A 20,871-nucleotide genomic window follows, 5' to 3' on the forward strand; every position below is an offset into this window, starting at 1 on the left:
CTCTGTAGACCAGGCTGGCCTCAAACTCAGAAATCCGCCTGCCTCTGCCTCCCAAGTGCTGGGATTAAAGGTGTGTGCCGCCATGCCCGGCTACTCCATTCATTCTACTTAAGTTCACTCAACTCCCTTCACATTATCCTTATTAAATAGCATTCAATTCTACAATCTTTCATAACTTCAATGGCTCTGTGACCATGACAACAAACTAAGTCTAGCACCAGTTTACCAAGCCTTACTCTTCCAAAATACTCCATTTCGATTTCCACTAGTTCTTTCAGACCCCTATATTACATTAATACCTCATTCTGACCTGAGTCTTCTTCAAGACCCCTTCATCCTCCTAACTCACTTAGTATCTGTGCAATCACTAGGTCCCCCACCACCAAAGTTTTTTTCAGTCACTTTTAAAGCTACCTCACTGTAACATCAATACTGGGTTATTTCATGTGGGAAGAAATTAAGTATTATAAAGACATTTATACTAAGTCAAATTTTGATAATCTGAAATTAAGCTACAAATCTCAGGCACCGCTATATTTTATAAACTGTTAAACTTACCCTATCTGCCCAGTCCAAGTTCTCCAGGCACTTAAAAATATTCTTCTGGCTAAAGAATTAAATATTCCCAAGTAGCCTATTTTCACCCCCTTCAAAACTTACAACACTGGCTGGGCAGTAACATTCATATGCTTGATAAATCAAGCACTCCCAGCACTCAACAGGCTAAAGTAGAAATATTTAAAGATGAAGACCAGCTTGGGCTATATAGTGAGTTCAAGCCAGACTAGACTATAGGAAGACCCTGCCTCAAAAGTAAAAATAGCCGGGCAGTGGTGGCACATGCCTTTAATCCCAGCACTTGGGAGACAGAGGCAGGCGGATTTCTGAGTTCTGAGGCCAGTCTGGTCTACAAAGAGTTCCAGGACAGTCAGGACCACAGAGAAACCCTGTCTCGAAAAAAACCAAACAACCAAAAAAAAAAAAATAAGGGCCTGGAGAAATGGCTCAGTGACTAAGAGTACTTGCTGGTTTTCAGAAGTCTCAAGTTCAGTTTCTAGCAGTCTGTCAGGGCTCATAACTGCCTGTAACTTGAGCTCCAGAGGCTGATACCCTCTTTGGGCCTTCACAGGCACCAGCACACAAATGCGCTCACACACATATAGACTCAATGAAAGAAGATAGTAAAAGCAAGCCTTTTGGGGAAAAAAAAAAAAAAAAAACCTTAAAATGTAACAAGAAGCATAACCCATTAAGTCGATAGCAGTTCAACTCCCATAAGAGCTTTCTCATATCTCACATTTTAATACTGAAGCTAAGAATTTCTCAAGCCACTCTATGAAAGAGATAAAGCACAATCAAATAAATAGAAATATTTATAGTTGAGAAAGGTGTTCTATTACCCTTTTCTGATAATAAATTGTGTCTGACATCAAGACCGCAAATATACTTTTGCTTTTTGACCACAGACAGAACCAGACCAAGGCCAGACTAGCTAGGGACATATTAAAGTAAGCTCTATATCAGAAATATAAAAGTTGAAAATACAGAATTATTGCAATGTTCCCAATATCCTGCACATAAGATGGCTATCTTTTTGTTTGTTTGTTTTTTGGTTTTTTGCTTTGTTTTGTTTTTCGAAACAGGGTTTCTCTGTATAGCCCTGGCTGTCCTGGAACTCTCTCTGTAGACCAGCTGGCCTCAAATTTAGAAATCCGCCTGCCTCTGCCTCCCAAGTGCTAGGATTAAAGGCGTGCGACACCACTGCCCAGCAAGATGTCTATCTTTAGTGGCATCTGACTCAGCACTTCATTTTACTTCAAGCTAGATACCTGTATTATTAGAACTTTCTAGGAAATGGAGACATAAATGGAGCTTTTTTGGTGTCATATTAAAAACATGGTTAAGGGGGCTGGAGAGATGGCTCAGAGGTTAAGAGCACTGACTGCTCTTCCAAAGGTCCTGAGTTCAAATCCCAGCAACCACATGGTGGCTCACAACCATCTGTAATGGGATCCAATGCCCTCTTCTAGTGCATCTGAAGACAACTACAGAGAATACATCTTTAAAAAAAAAAAAAAAAAAGAAAACCTGGTACGGAAAGTGCTAAGTGGTAAGATAAGCTGATATCATCTCTCACAGATAGATAGATAGATAGATAGATAGATAGATAGATAGATAGATAGATAGATAGATAATACACTTTCTATTCAATCAAGCCAGAACTTTCTACCTACATACTTAAGTGACTGGAACTTCTCAAGAAAAAGACAAAATCCTTTAAAAAGTTGTGATAAAGCTAGACTTTTATCAAATTTTGTGATAAAGTTTTGGTGCTACAAGGTTTTCTAGTTTGGGACTAAGGTAATCTATCTTCTTAGAAAACAGGATGACTCATAGCCTATCATCCTTCTTCACTTAAGTCAGTGACCACATTCAACTGTTTAACAAGGTAGGGAAAGGGAGGAATCCCCCCCCACCCATCAATCAATAGTTTAGATCACTTTAGTTTGACTTTCACTTGGTAAATAAACAAAGACAGGCCATGGCCTGGCGGCACACACCTTTAAACCCGGCACTTGGGAGGCAGAGGCAGGTGGATTTCTGAGTTCGAGGCCAGCCTGGTCTTCAGAGTGAGTTCCAAGACAACCAGGGCTACACAGAGAAACTCTGTCTCAAAAAACCAAAAAGACCTTAAGTGTAGTATGATTTTGGAAAAGAATTTTGAAAATTTGAATTTTGGAAAAGTAACCAGAGGAAGAAAAAATACTGCTAATACTAAAAGACAGCAAAATGCATAGACTACTTAAAAAATGTTAAAGTCAAGGCTCTATTTAATCATAACTTCATGTGAGTTCTATACCATCTGAGACATTTTTATGTCATTTAACTCTTGGTAATCTTCCATTTATAGATGACAAAATTAAGCAGAATTTTTCATCATTCAACTCTTCAGGCAGAACAGGGGAACAGGGGTTCAAACTTATTCTGATTTCATCAGCAAGTTTTTGGTTTTTTTTCTTGGTTTTTCGAGACAGGGTTTCTCTGTATAGCCCTGGCTGTCCTGGAACTCACTTTGTAGACCAGGCTGGCGACAAACTCAGAAATCCGCCTGCCTCTGCCTCCCAAGTGCTGGGATTAAAGGAGTGCGCCACCACCGCCCGGCCATCAGAATTGTTTTTAAAGCAATTATTTCTATAAGCATCTGTGATATAAAGAGTAAAATTTTAGTATCTGGAATGAATAAAATATTGAGAAATATTACTCTTTTCAAAGCTGAGAATACTCTTTAGACATCAAATGTTACACAGGACACACTAATTGGTGTCAAAAAAAAAATCACAAAGTAGCAAAATAAAAAAAGTATTCTATCACATAAACCCATTTCTACAAACTCAGTTGACTGTGGGCCTTTGACCTGGTCTTAAAGGGAAAAATGGTTTTAACATTTGCCAAAGATCCTTTAAAAAAACAAAACTACAGCCACAGAGCCTCAAAATAGCTTTGTTTCTTTGTAAAAAGGATTCATCAACCCTTGATCTAAAATATTGATGAAAAGAGAATCCCTCCTCTTCCTCAGCTTTTTAAACAATTGAATGTAGTGAGTGACCTAACCCAGGATGGTCAGGCTATCTATCAGCCAGTCTGTTTCTGTAAGGATGAAAGGTAGATTCCCATAGCTCCAAGCCAGAAAAGTCTTTCAGCACCAAAAGAGGGGAGGGAAAAAAGCAAATGGTTCTGTCTCACCAGGCGGTGGCAACAGATTCTCCCAGAAGTTCTGCTCATGAGATCAAGTGTATTAGGAAATGCAACCAGCTTACCCTCCAGGCCTTGCTACACACAATGAAAATGGGAAAGGAGACTCAACAGGAAAAAAGAATTCCCAACTAGAAAAATAATCAATTTTAAAAGTATCTGGGTTAGTTATCAAGAGATTTAAGCAGGACAGTCTCTGATTTAAAAGGCCAGCCTGAGCTACCCAGGACCCTGTCCAAAAAAAAGGTAGAAAGTGGTTGGTTAATGGAGTAGGTGAAAATAACCATCCTGCATTATTCATTTGCTTCTACACTTCTTGAGACAGCCTCACTCTACAGTTCAGACTAGCCTAGTGTCACTATGAAACCCAGGCTGGCTTCCAATTCTGAATGCCCTGGCCTCAGCCCTTTAGCAGCTGTGATGTCAGAGATGTACCTCTACACCCAGCTATGTCTACTTGTAACTGTTACTCCCTTTATCTGGTTGATCAAGATAGTATCTTTCTAGCTCCACAACTTTAAGCAAGGTGGCAAAGAAAAAGAAAAAAAGAAAAAAAAAGAAAAAGAAAAAGAAAAAGAAAGCAAAGTTAAAAGTAGAAAAGAGCTAAAGTTTAAACATTTCCCAGAAGACCTAAACCAGAAGTCAAAACAGGAAATCAGAAATCAACTGAACATGATACAGGAGTCACAGGAGTCACTTTGGCCTGACATTTGCTGTCCTGCATTCACCAATAAGCACCAACCTGCTTACTCTTAGTCTAACCTTCTACTACACAACCAAAGTCTTCATTCTGCCAAGAGGCCCTGGACGCTTATCAAGCATTAGTATGAAACATGCCATGTCATGAAGCTCCTTGATATATCCAAGATGATGACTCAGCAGCTGCTGCACAACAACCAGTTGACAAGCTCTGCTAGTAGAGCACAATGACATCCATTAAGCCTGAGGTAAGACTAGTTAGTTACTTTAAGACAGAAACAAAAACTGAGCTGCATACTTTTATACAAGCCTAAATACTTTTTTTTGGTCAATTCTGCCAAAATTAAATCTGCTAATCAAGAAAGTTATCTTTAATTCCAGTTCAAATTAGGATGTATTTACTTTTTAAATTAAATGACTGAGGCAAGAAGCTAACTACTGAGCTCTAAAACCGTACAGCTTGAAATCTGTATCAGCTCTAAAACATGTTCGGTTTCAGTTGAATGCACTTCTCTCTCAAATTAGTTTTTTTTTTTAATCTAAATACATTTTAAAATAAGCTGTGATTATAACTTTGGCTTCAAAAAAAATAAATAACTTTGGCTTCTTTCTAAACTCTATCCAAGCCATCCATTTCTCTGCTCAAATTCTTTTCATTTTCCTTTAACAAGCATTAAGAGGTGGTTCATTACTCTTAGTATAAGAGTATTTTTGTCTTAATGTCCACTATACAGTATTAGGTAAACTAAACCGGCCAGGCTTGTGACCTGATTTTAATCTTAAAGTCTGCTTCTGAAGACCCCGGGCATTCTGTACACATCCAGGGAAAATGGCAATATGTCAAGGCTTCCAAGCAATGACAAATAACTTCTTAGTACATAAAACACAGCTTTTATTATTCAAAACTTTCCCTATCTGTATTTTTTAAATCTCAAAAGTGATATAATTTAACATTACCAACAAGTATTCAATTTTAGCACTAGCCGAATAAAACAAAAACTCTGCATTTAAGAGTATGCAACAGCCGAGCAGTGATGGCGCACGCCTTTAATCCCAGCACTTGGGAGGCAGAAGCAGGCGGATTTCTGAGTTTGGGGTCAGCCTGGTCTACAGAGTGAGTTCCAGGTCAGCCAGGGCTACACACAGAAACACTGTCTCGAGAAACAAAAACAAAAACAAACAAACAAACAAAGGATTTTGCAACAAGTTATGTATTAGCCATTCTTCAGTAAGCTTAAAATATACTTCCTACTTTTAAAAACTGCTTTGTTAAAGTGAATTTTTAACGTTTTAATTCTCACAATTTTTAATAACTGAAAATGTTCTCTGAACCAAATATCTCGTTTACAACAAGAATCGACTTTTTTATAAACACCCAAAGAAGGCATACGGTGGCTTAACTAACACCTGTGGTGAGCCCGAAATACCTTAAACTTCTAGAAAACGCCCAATATTAAAAATATTTGGTGTATGAGATCAGAGCTGAAGAACTGGTCAACTGTAGAGAGTGGCTGATTCTGGTCTTCAGTATATAGAGCGGGGTGGAGAGAAGAGAGGGAAGAATCGCGCATCAGGGACCAGACGTAAGAGCAGCGAGGGACTTTCAAAACGCCTCAGTGCCACATAACTATAACTCAGTTAAGAGAGGCAAGGATGAGAAGCTAACCCAGTGTGTTCAGATCTGGAAAGGCCAAGCAGGCAGACGAGGGGACCGGTCTACCATTAAGGATTTAACGCGTCTAAAACCGAAATTATTCCACGATCCGGGTAACAGCGCCCCCTCCCCAAGTCTCTCCCGGTCGCGGCGGCAGATTAACCTCCCCGCGCACCCTGAACTCGGGAACACCAGAAAGAAAAAGCCTGCCAGTGGATGGGCCTGGTACCACATCTTTCCCTTGTTCCCTTCGCGAGGTCGTGAGGAATGCCATCAAACCCCCAAAACCCGCCAAAAAAAAAAAAAAAAAGAAGAAGAAGAAGCAGCAGCCCGAGTATCCGAAGCCTGGGATTTCTTTTCCCGCCCTATGCCGGCCAGGGAAAGCCCTTGGGCGGGAGGGTTGGGAGAGGCCGCTCGCATCCCACGTGTCTGCCGCTTGGCCGGGCCAGGCTCTACCCACTTCCCGTCGCCACCCCGGCCCGGCCTCAGGTCCTCTGGTCCCCTCCACGTGGGGCCTCCGGGTCCTCGCACCGCCCCTCCTACAGCGACCGCCCGGAGCCGCCCAGTCGCCGCGGCGTGCGGGTCCCGTACCTGGTGTTGGGGTCGCCCCTGCTGGTAAGGCTTCACCGGCCCCTGGTGGCATCGACGAGTCCGGATCTTGCCACCGCCGCCGCCCCCTCCTATGCCTCCGGCTCCCGAGGCCATGGTGGAGCCTGGGCGGCCTCCCACTACCGCTCCCGGGCGGGAGAGGCAGAGGCGGCGGCCTGAGGGCCTCCCCCGCCCGGCCCTAGGCGACACACAGACACAGCGAGAACCGCGAGGGAGCGAGCGGGAACTGAGAGTGCGCGCGGCGGCGAGGAAGGTGGCGGTGGCGGTGGCGGCGGCTGAGGGCCCCGAGGTGGCTGAGGAGCGCCGGCCGCGTGCGGACCCCCGCGTCTGTGTTTGTCACCGTCTCTATGGAGATCTCCCGCCGAGGCCGGCGCGAGCAGCTCCGGGCGCCGCTGAGGCCTAGCTCGACCGCCCGCTGCTGGAGGATCCTCTTCAGCCGCCCTGGCCGTCGCTGCCGCAGTCCAGGCCGCCGGCGCCGCCCGCCAACCCCTCCCCCTGTGCGCGCTGCGCCCGCCCCGCCGCCGCCGCCGCCGCCGTCCTCGTCGTCCCTGCAGTCGTCGCCGCCGCCGCCGCCGCTCTTGCGCCTATTACTGCTGTTGAGGCGGCCGCCGCGGTCGCGAGCCAGAACACCGTCACTCCTCGGCGACCGACGCGTCTGCGTCATCATGCTGCGACAATGTGGGGGGATGGGTGAAGGAAGGAAGGGTTGGCCGAGCCCGCGCTCTGTCGCGGGGGTCCTCTGGGAAATGTAGTTTTTTCCGGCCAGAACGCGGATTCTCGGAAAGGCAGGCGGTGGCGGAAGGACACCCGCGGAGCACCGCAGAGGCACAAAGCCCTGGTCATTTGGCGGCAGTTGGCTGCTGGTTTAGATTCAGAATGGCACTCGACAGGAATACTGTAATCTCCCATTCATCGATTATAAGCAGAATGGAAGTAAAGAGTAAAATCAAAGAACGATAATGTATCACAATCGAAACAAACAAACAAACAAAAAAACCGCGTTTGAATTAACGGTGGCCGCGGTCCCAAGGCCTAAAACAAAGTAGGAAAGGCATTTGGCACTTGGGAGGCAGACACGGGGATGGCTAGTTAGACGTTACCCTCAGCTTCATAGTGAGATTCTGTCGCAACGAAAGCAAAATGTACAACTTCATTACTGTTTCATTAAACATATAAGGGCTTTGTTGTCAACACCGTGCTGGCATTCTGAGTTGCTTCACTACTTACAGACTTGACCTTTGATGACTCTACTATTTAAATCTACCTTATAAAGTTGTGGGGAGCTGGTGCGGTCGTCTGTGTAGAGAGCACTCAGTAGATTTCCTGGTATACAAGAAACGCAGTAAATGATTGCAATTATGACCTATGCAATCAACACATTAAGGGTGACTCATATATCCCTAGTAAACATATCTTTGCTTCAGTTAGTATTATAGTTAGGTGACTAAACAATGTATCCTCAAAGGCCGGATACACTGTTAAAGATGCAGGCATTAGACAAAAGGTCTGTTTGATCATGTGATCCAGCCTAGTCATTCAATGGACTATATGGAAAACAAGAAAATTTAAGGGGCACCATTAAGGGTATCGATTTGGAGCCTGGCTGGTGACACACGCCTTTGATCCCAGCACTCAGGAGTCAGATGTAGATGGATCTCTGTGACTTCAAGGCCAGCCTGGTCTACAAATCGTGTTCCAGGACAGCCAGGACTACATAGAGAACTGTTTTTGGGGGGGAAAAAAAGGGTGGATATGGAATTGGGCACTCAAAGCCAGGACTATAATCCAGTTTTTTTCCCATGAAATATGTAACTATGATTAGGAAAATAATAGATTATGGAGAATCATAGACTTAATGTTCTATTAGAGAACAGTGTTCTAAAGTTTATAACTATAAAATGAAATAGATTGTTTAAATCTGTCACTTACTAGCTGTGTGGCCTTGGGGAGATTACTGATCTTTCTAAGCTTCACTTTCCTCATCTGCAAATAGAATGAATATTTACCTCAACAAGGACATGATTCTGCTTATAATAGCTGTACAGATAGAAAGCACTTAGTACCAACCAGAAATCTGCTACCAAAAGTGATCTCCATGATCTCTTACACCAGCCCACCCTCAAAGTGTACAATTCAAATCACTATTGAAATCAAATTAATAAAACAAAACTTACGCCGGGCGATAGTGGCGCCCGCCTTTAATCCCAGCACTTGGGAGGCAGAGGCAGGCGGATTTCTGAGTTCGAGGCCAGCCTGGTCTACAGAGTGAGTTCCAGGACAGCCAGGGCTATACAGAAAAATCCTGTCTCAAAAAAAAAAAAAAAACAAAAACAAAAACAAAAAACAAAAAACCCAAAACTTACAGTACCTTTGAACTTATACCTTTCAGAACATCAAAGACCCTGCTGTAACCAGTTGGTACACTCTGTGTCTAACCTTAACCCCTGAGACAAGTTACCGAAGATGATGAAAAGGATTCATTTCCTCTTTTTCTGCGTCCTCCCTTCCCAATCTGCCTACACTCTCCAAGTGTGTTCTCTCCCCGAGGACCACAGAACAAGCAGAACTGTTCCTCACAGCGGCCCTTCTCAGCCCAACAGAATCAAGTTTCCAGCAGAGGCTAGCATCTCTTTCCTGGAAGGGACAATCTTCAAAGCTGCGCTGGGAAAAGAAGTAACATCACACAGGACCTTACCTTCCAGATGAGATGGGAGGACTGTGGGTTGCTCAGCAAGACCCTATCCCCCTCACCCTCACACAAGTTGGGAAAGAAAAAAGAAATAAAAGAAAGGTTGTGTCAAAGAACTTGACCGAAGTCATACAAAACTTCAAAGTAGAAAGTTGGTAAAATTTGAGGATTCATGAAAGAGTCCACATCCCTTTGGAACTTAATCTCGGTTATTTCATCCATTTCCTGCATATATTTATTTAGAGAGGAAAAAAAATACAGTGCTCTTATATTTGTGTGGTTGGTTCGTTGCAGACTGTAGCAGGAAAACAATGACATCCAAAAAGTCCACATTATATCTAGACTGCTTTTTAGAGCCAAAACAATATGTCTCAATCCATGAAAAGACGATTACTGCTGGGGTCTCTCTGCCAATAGAGACCCAGCTATTCTTCCCGTTTAACATGGAAACTGTTTGTCAACTACAAATCAGCAAATAAGCAACTGAGCTTCATCTGGCAGATGAAGAATTACTATTAAAACCGAAATACAGTTTCCCCAAACCCCAACCTGGACTCAAATTAGTCTTCATTTATTTTTTTCAAAAGTATAAAAAAAAAAAAAGCTCCAGCCAATAGAATATTCGGAGATGGCAAATACAGGAAATTATGAAGTTTTATGTATTTATTTTACCCTCTAAACACAAAAATTAAGGTCTGGACTATAGTGTCTATCCACGCAAATTATTTCCATGAGATTATTGTTACATAACCACAGTGTTCTGCCCACATTTTCATGTGATAATTCCTACCATGAACTTTATTAAACAGAGAAATGAAAAGAAGCCAGCCTGGTGGTGTACAACTATAATTCTAGCACATGGGAGGTACAAACAGAAAGATTAAGAAATTTAGTGCCAACCTGGACTACATAGTGAAGCCCTGTCTCAAAAGGTAAATAAGCAAAAAATCAACATAAAAAGCTGTGTGTGTGTGTGTATGTGTGTCCTTGTGTTGGATACTAGGGTAAGAAAGTCAATGGTGATGGGAAAGTAGTTAAAGATATACATCATTATACTCTCATTAACTTACTAAGGTCTCTACCTTTGGGGAATAAAGTAATACCTAAGACTGAATGAATTAACTAGACTATAGTCAAGTTTTAATTAATTTTACCTATCTCATGATTGCAAAAATGTCATGAATTTGTTCCTCTTCCCAACTCCATATATCAGTGTCTGGCTAGGCTGCAGTCCATCATGAATTGATTCAACAACCATAGAATGTGATACATATTTTTTGTGGCAATGAATTAAAATAAAAACATCTCTTACATTCTGAACTGGAACTTCTGCTGAACCTCACAGCCAGAGGTTAATAGACTACCTTGGGGTCACTGAAGACAGCAAATCCTCCTGTGTTTAATCTGTTTATTTAACCCACCTTTAAAAGAACAATGTAACAACCAACCTTACTTGTCTTGGATTTCCCCACATAGCTCAGCGGTTAAGAGCAGCTCCTGCTTTTGCAGAGGACACGGGTTCAATTCCCAGCAACCACATGGCAGCTTACGGCCACCTCTAACTTTAGTTCGAGGGGCTCCAATTACCTCTCTGACCTTTGTGGGCACTAGGCATACATGTACGTGAAACACTCATAAAACAGAATGAATGAATCTAATTTCTTTAAAAAAGAAAACCATCTATTGAGAACCTATAGGGTTTTAGTCTTAGCGATTGTTATGCTCATCCATAAAACCTGTAAAACAGCCTCTGTCTACACAATGTGCTGAAACTTAGCACTGGCCAGAATTCTCTAAATGTTTAACGTGATGCGCTAGACCAATCACTAGCACTTAACACTGATCACCTATAAATACTAACACAGTATGGATTCCATGCCAACAGACAAACTGTCTCCTGGCTCGGTTCAATTTTACTGTCTATAAAACACTAATCACCAGCTATATTAGAAAACTGGACTCATCGTTAACATTGGGAGTAGAAATATATATCATCTCCAGATTTCAGTGTGCCAATACTAAGATACCAAGGTTCTTGATTTTTGGGGGGGCGGAGGGGGAGGGGGAGGGAGGGGGAGGGTACTTAGGTTAAATCCAGCACTCTAGGCAAGTCCTTTACTACTAGGCTCCACCCCAGCCCTAGGAGACTGTTTAAAACGTTGTATGTGTATGGCCCAGGGAGTGGGAAGAAGGTACGAGCACATCACCTTGTGCACATGGGGAGGTCAGAGAACAACCTTCTGGAGTCTCCTCTGTCCTTCCACCTCCCCATAGCTTCTGAGATGAAACTCAGGTCCTCAGGGTCGCCCAGCAACTGTCTTTTGTGGTTTCTTCATCTTATAAGTTTACAAACAAATTTTGTTTTACCGCTGATTTGTTGCGGGGGGAGGGGGGGAAGAGGGCCTATAGAGACCAAAAGAGGGCATCCGCTCTCCTGAACACACACTTATAGGCGGTTGTGAGTTGCCTAAAGTAGGAAGTGGGGATTGTACTTGGGTCCTTTGTAAGAGCAGCAAGTGCTCTTAGGCCATCCTGCCCCCTACTTTACTTTCTGAGACCATCTCTTCCTAGGTTGCCTGCTCAGGCTGGGCTAGAGCTCACCGTCCTCTTCCTGCCTCAGACTCTGGAGCGAGACCAGAGATGTTCACTGCCATGCCTAGCTTAAAGCCTTTCTTTTCAAGATCACTTTACTTATGGGTATGGCAGTGAATCTACAGCACACATCACCATCACCATCACCACCCAAACAAAACCATTGGAAACCCTTCATTCAGCTTCAATGGTGAGTTTGGCCATCTTTGAACCTTGTCAACTGATCAAAGCATTGGGAAATATGCTGGACTAACACCATCTGCCCATCCAGGGCCTACTCAGCCAGAATCATCATTTTGACAGGATCAGATATCTTACAGTACAGCAAAGCACTGTTTAAGTTAGCCTTGGTGGTCTCCTCTGCAATCCCAGCACTTGGATTACAGAGGAAAGGGGTGGATTCAAGATGGAGGCCAGCCTGGGCTACTCCCAAGTAAGAACCTGTCTAAATTAAACATGCACACACAAACCACTATTTTAAAAATAAACTCTATCAGCAAAATAAGCTACCAAAAGCATGGTTCTTCAAAATCAAGGAGCAGACCACAGAAAGAACTTTCCAATCCAAAGCAAAGTGGGGTGGAACTGGGATCCTGCACTCAGTGTTCAGCAGGCAGGATCAGTATTCCCAGGCAGACTAAAGGCAAATACAGCCCCTGAGAGGAAGCAACAAACACCCCGCCCCAGTTAAGGGGAGAGATGTCTTTAAACCACACATGCTCGGGAAACAGAAAGTAAAAACATCCAAGCACACCAGACGCTCTACCACACCACAGACACTTCCCAGCCCTTAAACATACTTGAAAACATAAACAACTAGGTCTTGTTCACACGCTTAGCTATAAAATGTCGCCCCCCTCTGGGAATCAGCAGTGACTTGTAAGGGTTCCCCCAGGAGAAGCACGTGAGCACCTGCTATAGGTTAGACCTCCCCCTCAGCGTTGGCACTCCCAGCATCCCTGAATTTAGCTCCGTGCTTGCTAATACCTGAGTGTGATTGCTGTTCTCCGCCCTACTCCAGAGTCTAAGCTGAGTGGTAGGTAGCGTTTCTACAAAGATGCAGTGATCTGTGCCCAAGACAAAGGAAGCAACTTTGTAAAAAGGCACCCAGGAGGTCACCAGGGCCGGGTCCCATTCTGGTCTTCCTGCCTGCCTGCGAGTGAGTGTGTGTCTCCCCCTATTCCTCCGCAGGTGGGTCCGCCCTACTCAGCTCCCGCATCGCTGTCCTCGGAAAAGAGCCTCGCTCCTTCTCTCAAGGCTTGGTTTGGGGCTTCTCCACTTCATTTTCTCTATCGCTAACTTGAATACAAGGTCGTTTGAAGAAGAAGTCCTTATAAATGAAACGGGGAGAGATTTCTGGAAACTTTCTGTGCGGGCTGCAAGGTAAAACAACAACACAAAAGCACTGCAGATCTGCCTCAAGAGCCACACCAGAGAGGCTGGCTCCTTCGGTTAAGTGTCTCCGGCAAGTTTTGGAGGAAATCTTCCACCAGCTGCAAGCAATCCAGAAAGGCTTCCGGAGCGATGGCAGAGAGCAGAGAGGAAGGCTGAGGTGAAAACACTGAATTCTGACAGAGTCCCCACTAGCCATTCTGAATAAAAATAAATAAAATAAAAATAAAAAAACCGCACCCTCAAACTGTGCCCGGTCCACGGGAACCCTGACTCACCGTAGGTCGCAGCTACTCCTCCATAAGTCAGTCTTGGCAGTCAAGGTTGGCTGCTTGGTGACCAAGATTCAAAAGCTGCCTGCTGAGCAAACAAACAGAAAGGAGTGAGGAGTGAACTGTGGCAGCAATGGTGTCCCCTCAGGCTGGGTGTCACTTAACAGCCTCATCAATAATGAAGGATTGATAAATAATCCATTGCAAAGAGAGGACCCTCCTATTGTCACCTCGTATTTCCCAGCTTTTTACACCAGCTTTTTACATCCGTGGTGCCAGGTGTAAACTCGATAAATTAAGTGAGGATTTAATTTTATTTACATTTACTTTTGACTATACATTTATTTAGTTTACTTTTTACTTATTTGATTATTTATTGTGTGTGTGTGTGTGTGTGTGTGTGTGTGTGTGTGTACACATGGCAAGGGAGTCATGTGGAAGTCAGAGGACAACTTGCCAGACTGGGGATTGAACTCAAATAGTCAGGCTTGGCAGCAAGCTCCTTTGTCCTCTACTCTACCTCCCTGGCCCACACATTTATTGAATGGATGAATCTAAATTTATACAAAAGTGGTTTATTTACTTATTTCCTTCTGCAAGCTTTGTTTATTTCCGTTTGTTTGTTTGTTTGTTTGTTTTCAAGACAAGCTTTCTCTGTGTATACTTGTCTGTCCTGGAACTCACTCTGTAGACCAGGCTGGCCTAGACCTCAGAGATTAGCCTGCCCTGCTGGGATCAAAGGCATGTGCCACCACAACCTGGCAATTTGTTTTTCCTGAGACAAGGTCTCTCAGGGACGGCCTAGAGCTCATTGTGTCTTCCAGGCTAGTTTTCAAACTTCACAACAACCCTACTGCCTCAGCTCACTGAGCGCTGAGATTATAAAGGTGAGCAACTATGCCCACCTTCCTGTTCGACGCGCAACATTTTCCTGTGCATTTTGAAAGACGACTCAACATTAAAATTGGCAAGATTATCTTTCATTGTTAGAACCTTTAATATTTTAATCCCTCTTCCATATGTGCCCATGTACACGGGCACACACACAGACACACATGTTCACACACGGTGGCTCAAGCACAGGACCTTGTACATACAAGGCAAATGCTATAGTCCCGAGCCACACCTCCATTGCCACCCTTTCCTCGGAAACACAAATGTCCCCAGGCTGTGTACTAATTGTTATGTCAGTGGCAAACAGTAAATGCCCCCTCCATTTTTGTAATCAGATCAACACTGCTTTCCTTGAGTGATAGATACTACAGTAAGAACTGTACTCTAAAGACAGAAATATATGTACAATACTTTGAAATCATAGTTTGGGGCTGGGGATATAGTCTGATAGTATCATGCTTACCTAGTAAGCACAGGACCCCAGGTTTAATCCCCCAGAGACACTTAAAAATAAGGTTAGTGCAATAGAGACTTTTTTTTTTTTTTTTGGTTTTTCAAGACAGGGTTTCTCTGTGTAGCCCTGGCTGTCCTGGAACTCGCTCTGTAGACAAGGCTGGCCTCGAACTCAGAAATCCGTCTGTCTCTGCCTCCCAAGTGCTGGGATTAAAGGCGTGAGCCACCCCTGCCCAGCAGTAATAGAGACTTTCAGTCTAGCATTCCACCAGTATTTGCTATGTCACAGCCATGTGTTCTATATGTAGAAATACAATGACAGCATAGGTCCTTCTGTTCCTGGCAAAGGGTCATACTGTTAATTTTATTTTTACTTTGATTAAATATGTAAACATATAAATTCCTTGCAGAGATATGTGACTTTTTCTGTACATATTCTCTATTTTTATCATTTTAAAAGATGATTTAATATTTATTTTCCCAAAACATCCAGGGCTACATAGAGAGGCCCTGTCTTTAAAAAAAAAAAAAAGATTTATTTATTTATTTTATGTATATGAAAACTGTAGCTGTCTTCAGACACACTAGAAGAGGGCATCAGATCCCATTACAGATGGTTGTGAGCTACCATGTGGTTGCTGGGAATTGAACTCAGAAGCTCTGGAAGAGCAATCAGTGCTCTTAACCGCTGAGCCATCTCTCCAGTCCCAGAGACCCTGTCTTTCAAACAGTGACATTATTTTATTTCAAATTATACTAGGGTTATACTATAAATGGAACTCACTCTGTAGACCAGGCTGGCCTCGAACTCAGAAATCTGCCTGCCTCTGCCTCCCAAGTGCTGGGATTAAAGGTGTGTGCCACCACTGCCAGGCTTAGTTTTCTTTTCTTTCTCCTTCCTATTGGTCCTGGGATTGAACTTGGGTCTTCATTGCTTATGAGGAAGGCACTCTGCCAGATGAGCCACCTCACTAGCTCCAGGAGATCTGTCTTTTAATAAACCTCTCGAATGTTTTTGCTTATGTACTCCATTTCCCTGGTCCTCTGGCCTCGCTACGGGTATGGCTCCTGCAGATCTCCCTTCTCTCTCACATCCTCTGTCTTTTCTGCCTCTCACTCTTTCTTCCCTTCATCCATTCCTTCCTAAGGGGTAGCATCCAGCGGGGGGAAAAAATCCCCGAATGGGATCAGAATCTTGAGACGTCTGTCTCCATCTTTCAAAGAAAGGACAACTCAGGCCAAACGAATGTGGACAGAGCTGGCTATTATTAGCTGTTTTTTTCCAGTCCTTATTAGATCATCCCTTAGTCTCCTGTCCGTGTTCCAAGAGTATCACATTTTAAAGTGTGTGTGTGTGTGTGTGTGTGTGTGTGTATGTGTGTTATGATGTACCTTGGAACATGTATAAAGGTCAGAGGTCAACTTGCAGCATCAGCTCTCTTCACCATGGGTGTCCTGATAATCAGACTTAGTCAGACTTGGCAGGAGTTACTTCTGCCCACCGAGCCATCCCACTGGCCCCCATGGTGTGTGCCTGTGTTTGTATGTGTGCCTGCACAAGTGCGTACAGTTCTCCTCCTCAGGGGCTTCCTACCTTATTTCTTGAGTCAGGGATTCTTCACAGGGTCTGGACTCATTGACTCAGAAAGACTCGCTGGCCAGTGAGCCCCAGGCCCCCTCCTTTCTCTCTCTTCCTCTGGCTAGGATAATGGGCACACGCCACCACTCCTGGCTTTTTACATAGTAGCAGGCGATCCAAACTCAGAGTCCTCTCAACTCCCCTTTTACTTTTGGTTTTGAGACAGGCCTTGAGCTTGCTGTGTAGCCTGGGCAAACCTTGAACTTGCTGATCAGCCTCATAAACCCGCTGGGAGTATAGATATATGGCACCACATTGACTCCCTGAGCCAAATATGAATATTACCTATGACCCAGCATCCCAAGACCATCCCAGAATGAATGTCAAATGTGAGAATATTCCATAGAGACACACACATTGTTTCATTCTTAGAGAAAAGTACCTGGATATGTATAAATGCTCCATTTACTCCAGGTTTGGTAACACTTTAAAAAAGATGACTCTAGCAAATAATATATGGACCCAAAGTAGCTCAGTTTCAAAGATTGTTTCTAGACTACTTGTGTTAATTTGCTTGAGGTTGTATCAGCCCTCCTCACTTTGAGCCCACCGGTCTCCTGGGACTCTAGCTAAGTAGGGTATGCCAGGCTGTCTGTGTCTCCTCCCCACAACCCCTGTTTGACTCCAAAGGAGGTTGGGAAACCTGCGCTGCTTTGGAATCCATAAGAGCCCATCTAGATGGATCCTGGATAAACCAACTGAAAACCATTCCCAAGTCATGGCTGGGTAGACTCACCCCTGGGGATGGTTGTTGATATTGACAGAGACCAATTGTGTCTATTGACTTGATACTGCCGCCCGGGGAGTGTTATTGTGACATCAGAATACTGCACATTAACAAAGCCAAGGTTGGGGTGATTGGAGGTGGACAGGAGACGTAGGCTAATGTCTTCCTATATTTGAAGAACTATTTGGCTCTAGTCTTGGGCCACGTCTTTTCCTTTAACACAGGTAAAGTGCCAGTGCCTCTGGCAAGATGATTGATCAGGAAGTGTTGTGACTGATGCTGGCTGTCTCCAGAGCACTCTCCTGCACATTATAAAGAAAAGCCTCCTAAGTGGAGTGTCATGGCTTTTATTTCTCTGAAAGCTTAGTATGGAGATGAAGGAGGTACTAAAGAAATTGTAGACTTGACAGATTGAAAGGAGTGATGGAGTTCTCTTAGGCCAGCCCTGGGCCTGTCGATGGGCCTCTTCGCTTCCCCTCTAAGTAAAAGGTGTGTTGATTGGGCTTTATTCCATCTGGAGATGGAGATGTTTGATCCTGTTGGTGGTGGTGGTGGTGGTGTGTGTATGTATAAACCCCGTTGGACAAAAGAAGGTCACACCAGACAGCCCACTTTGGGCTACTACTACTACTCCCTGGTGAGCCTGGGATACCTCTAGCCTCCAGGAATTTCCACTTCCAGGAGATTTTATCAGCAGATCTCACCCAGTGAGCTCTTGGCTAGAAACTGTGCTGTTTTAGGCCTCTCTGTCTCTCTGTGTGTACCTTTCTGACTGCCTCTCTTCTCTCTGTATCTGTCTCTCTTTGTCTCTATCTTTTTCTGTGTGTCTCTCTGTCTCTCCTCTCTCTGTCTCTCTCTGTATCTTTCTGTCTCTCTCTCTCTCTGTCTCTCTCTCTCTCTCTCTGTCTATCTTTCTGTGTGTCTTTCTGTCTCTGTCTCTCTCTCTGTGTGTTTGTGTTTGTGTATCTGTATGTGTTTCTATGTACATGCCAGAGGGCAACCCTGAGTGTTGTAGATGGTGGCTTTAAAATGTCTCCAGGTTCTTCACAGTCTTCAAAAGGAAGAGTCCACTAGTCTTCCCCATCAGCAGAGACTAAGAACCTTACTTCTAATCAGAACTGTCTTGGACATGTGCTGTGAACAGACACCATGACTAAGGCAAGTCTTATAAGGACAACATTTAATTGGGGCTGGCTTACAGGTTCAGCGGTTCAGTCCATTATCATCAAGGCAGGAACATGGTAGCATCCAGGAAGGCATGGTGCCGGAGGAGCTGAGAGTTCTACATCTTCATCTGAAGGCTGCTAGGATAATACTGACTCCCAGACTGTTAGGATGAGGATCTTTAAGCCCACACCAACAGTGACACACCTACTCCAACAAGGCCGCACCTCCTAATATTGCCATTCCCTGGGCCAAGCACATACAAACCATCACATTCCACTTCCTAACCCCCATAGGCTTATTCAAACACATGAGTCTATCGGGGCCATATCTAAACATAACATAATGCAAAATACATTTAGTCCAACTTCCAAAGTCCCCATAGTCTATAGCAGTCTCAACAATGCTAAAAGTCCAAAGTTCAATCTCTTCTGAGATCCATCCAATCATTTCATTGTAATCCCACAAAGCAAGACAAAAAATCAGCTGGGCAAATTCCAAACTGCATCTCCATGTTTGATGTCAAAGTGGTCTTCAGATCTCCAACTCCCTTTTCATCTCTGTTGACTGCAACAAAGTTCTTTCTCCTGGGCGGGTTCCACTCCCTGATAGCAGCTTTCCTCAGCAGATAGCCCATGGCTCTGGCATCTCGAACATCTTGAGGTTTCCAAGGCAATTTCAATATTAACAGCTTCTTGTTTCAATGTCTGGGATCCACACATGATCTTCTGGGCTCCCTTAAAGGGTTGGTGTCAATTCTCCAGCTCTGCCCTCTGTAGCACTCTAAGCTCAGGTTGATCCACTCCACTGCTGCTGCTGTTCTTGATGATGATCCCATGGTACTAGCATCTACAATACACTGGAGTCTTCTGTTCCAGCTGGGCTTCACTAATAGCCTCTCATAGGCTCTCTTCGTGGTGCCAAGCCTCAAATTCTTTGCATGACCCCTTCAGTCCTGGGCCATCAATTGCAACTGAGGCTGTACCTTCACCAATGGCCTTCCATGGCTCTCACAGTGCTAAGCCTCAGCTGCTCTTCATGACCCCCCTTCATGCCTTTAAAACCAGTACCACCTGGGTGACTCTTCCACATTACCAAGTCCAGCTGAAGCACGAGGTACAACCTTGGCTATCTCTGGAACACAGCATCTTTCTGCTCTCAGAAAACACCTCCCAGAAGATTTCACCCCAGTGATGCTGGTCTCTTCTTAATCACCACTAATTTCTTAGCTCCAGCTAGCCAGCATCAATTGTCCCAGTAGTCTCCGTCTCCTCTTGACCATAAAGCCAGAGCCAAATGACCAAAGCTGCTGAATTCTGCTGTTCCTGGGGCTGGAACTTGGCCCCCTTGTTATAGTACATTATTCTGTTTTCCAATTCCTTCAGTGCCTAAGCTTAGCTGTCCTAATTTTTCTCTGTATACTGACTTTGAACCCAGAGATCTGTATGTCTGTCTCATGGGATTAAAGGTGTATACCACCCGTGCCTGGATCTAAATTTAGCTGGGTAGGATCTTGCCCCAAAGTCCCACTCCCTTAACCTGCTATCTCCTAGAACATTTCACTGCCCCTTTAATACACGAACCATATATTTTACATTTTTTCCTTTCTCAGCTTGCTACACTTGTTTAAAATGCTCTTCAAGAGACTTAACTAGGGAACAAAGTCTCTACTGGGCTTTTTTGAGACATCCTTTGTCAATGCAATTAATCTGAGTCTCTTCACCTTAGCCCTAGGCAGACTTTTCAGACAAGGGCAAATAGTACCCACATTCTTCAGCAAAATATCACAAAAACAGTCTCTAGGCCACATATGGAAATTCTTCACTGAAACCTCTTGGGCCAGGTCTGCACAATTCAATCACGCTCAGTAACATGGTCTTCCATATTCCTATTAGGATGGCCCATGAAGCCCCATTTAAAGCATGCCACTGCTTTCCAAATCCAAAGTACCACAATCCATTCTTCCAAACAGAAGTATGGTCAGGCCTATCACAGCAACACCCCAGTCTCTGGTACCAACTTCTGTCTTAGGGTTTGACTGCTGTGAACAGATACCATGACCAAGGCAAGTCTTATAAAGGCTGGCTTACAGGTTCAGAGGTTCATTCCATTATCATCAAGGCGGGAACACGGCAGCATCCAGGCAGGCATGGTGCAGGCAGAGCTGAGACTACTAGAAGACTACGTCATCTTCATCTGAAGGCTACTAGAAGACTAGCTTCCAGGCAGCTAGACAGAGGGTCTTAAAGTCCATGCCCACAGTGACACATCCAGTCCAACGAAGCCACACCTACTCCAACAGGGTCTCCTAATAGTGCCACTCCCCGGGCTGAG

General features: G+C 44.1%; 1 protein-coding gene across 1 annotated transcript in view; it reads right to left on the reverse strand.

Annotated features, from left to right (window-relative positions):
• Window positions 1–7,196, reverse strand: part of Nup153 (nucleoporin 153) — a 57,328-nt gene extending 50,132 nt beyond the window's left edge. Inside the window, exon 1 of the mRNA XM_021215243.2 lies at window positions 6,698–7,196. Coding sequence (XP_021070902.1) covers window positions 6,698–6,811 — 114 coding nt within the window. The 5' untranslated portion in view covers window positions 6,812–7,196. The remainder of the gene's footprint in view (window positions 1–6,697) is intronic.
• Window positions 7,197–20,871: the final 13,675 nt, after the last annotated feature.

The sequence above is a fragment of the Mus pahari genome, chromosome 16 (genome assembly GCF_900095145.1).
Source record: "Mus pahari chromosome 16, PAHARI_EIJ_v1.1, whole genome shotgun sequence".
In the NCBI taxonomy this organism is placed as follows: domain Eukaryota; kingdom Metazoa; phylum Chordata; class Mammalia; order Rodentia; family Muridae; genus Mus; species Mus pahari.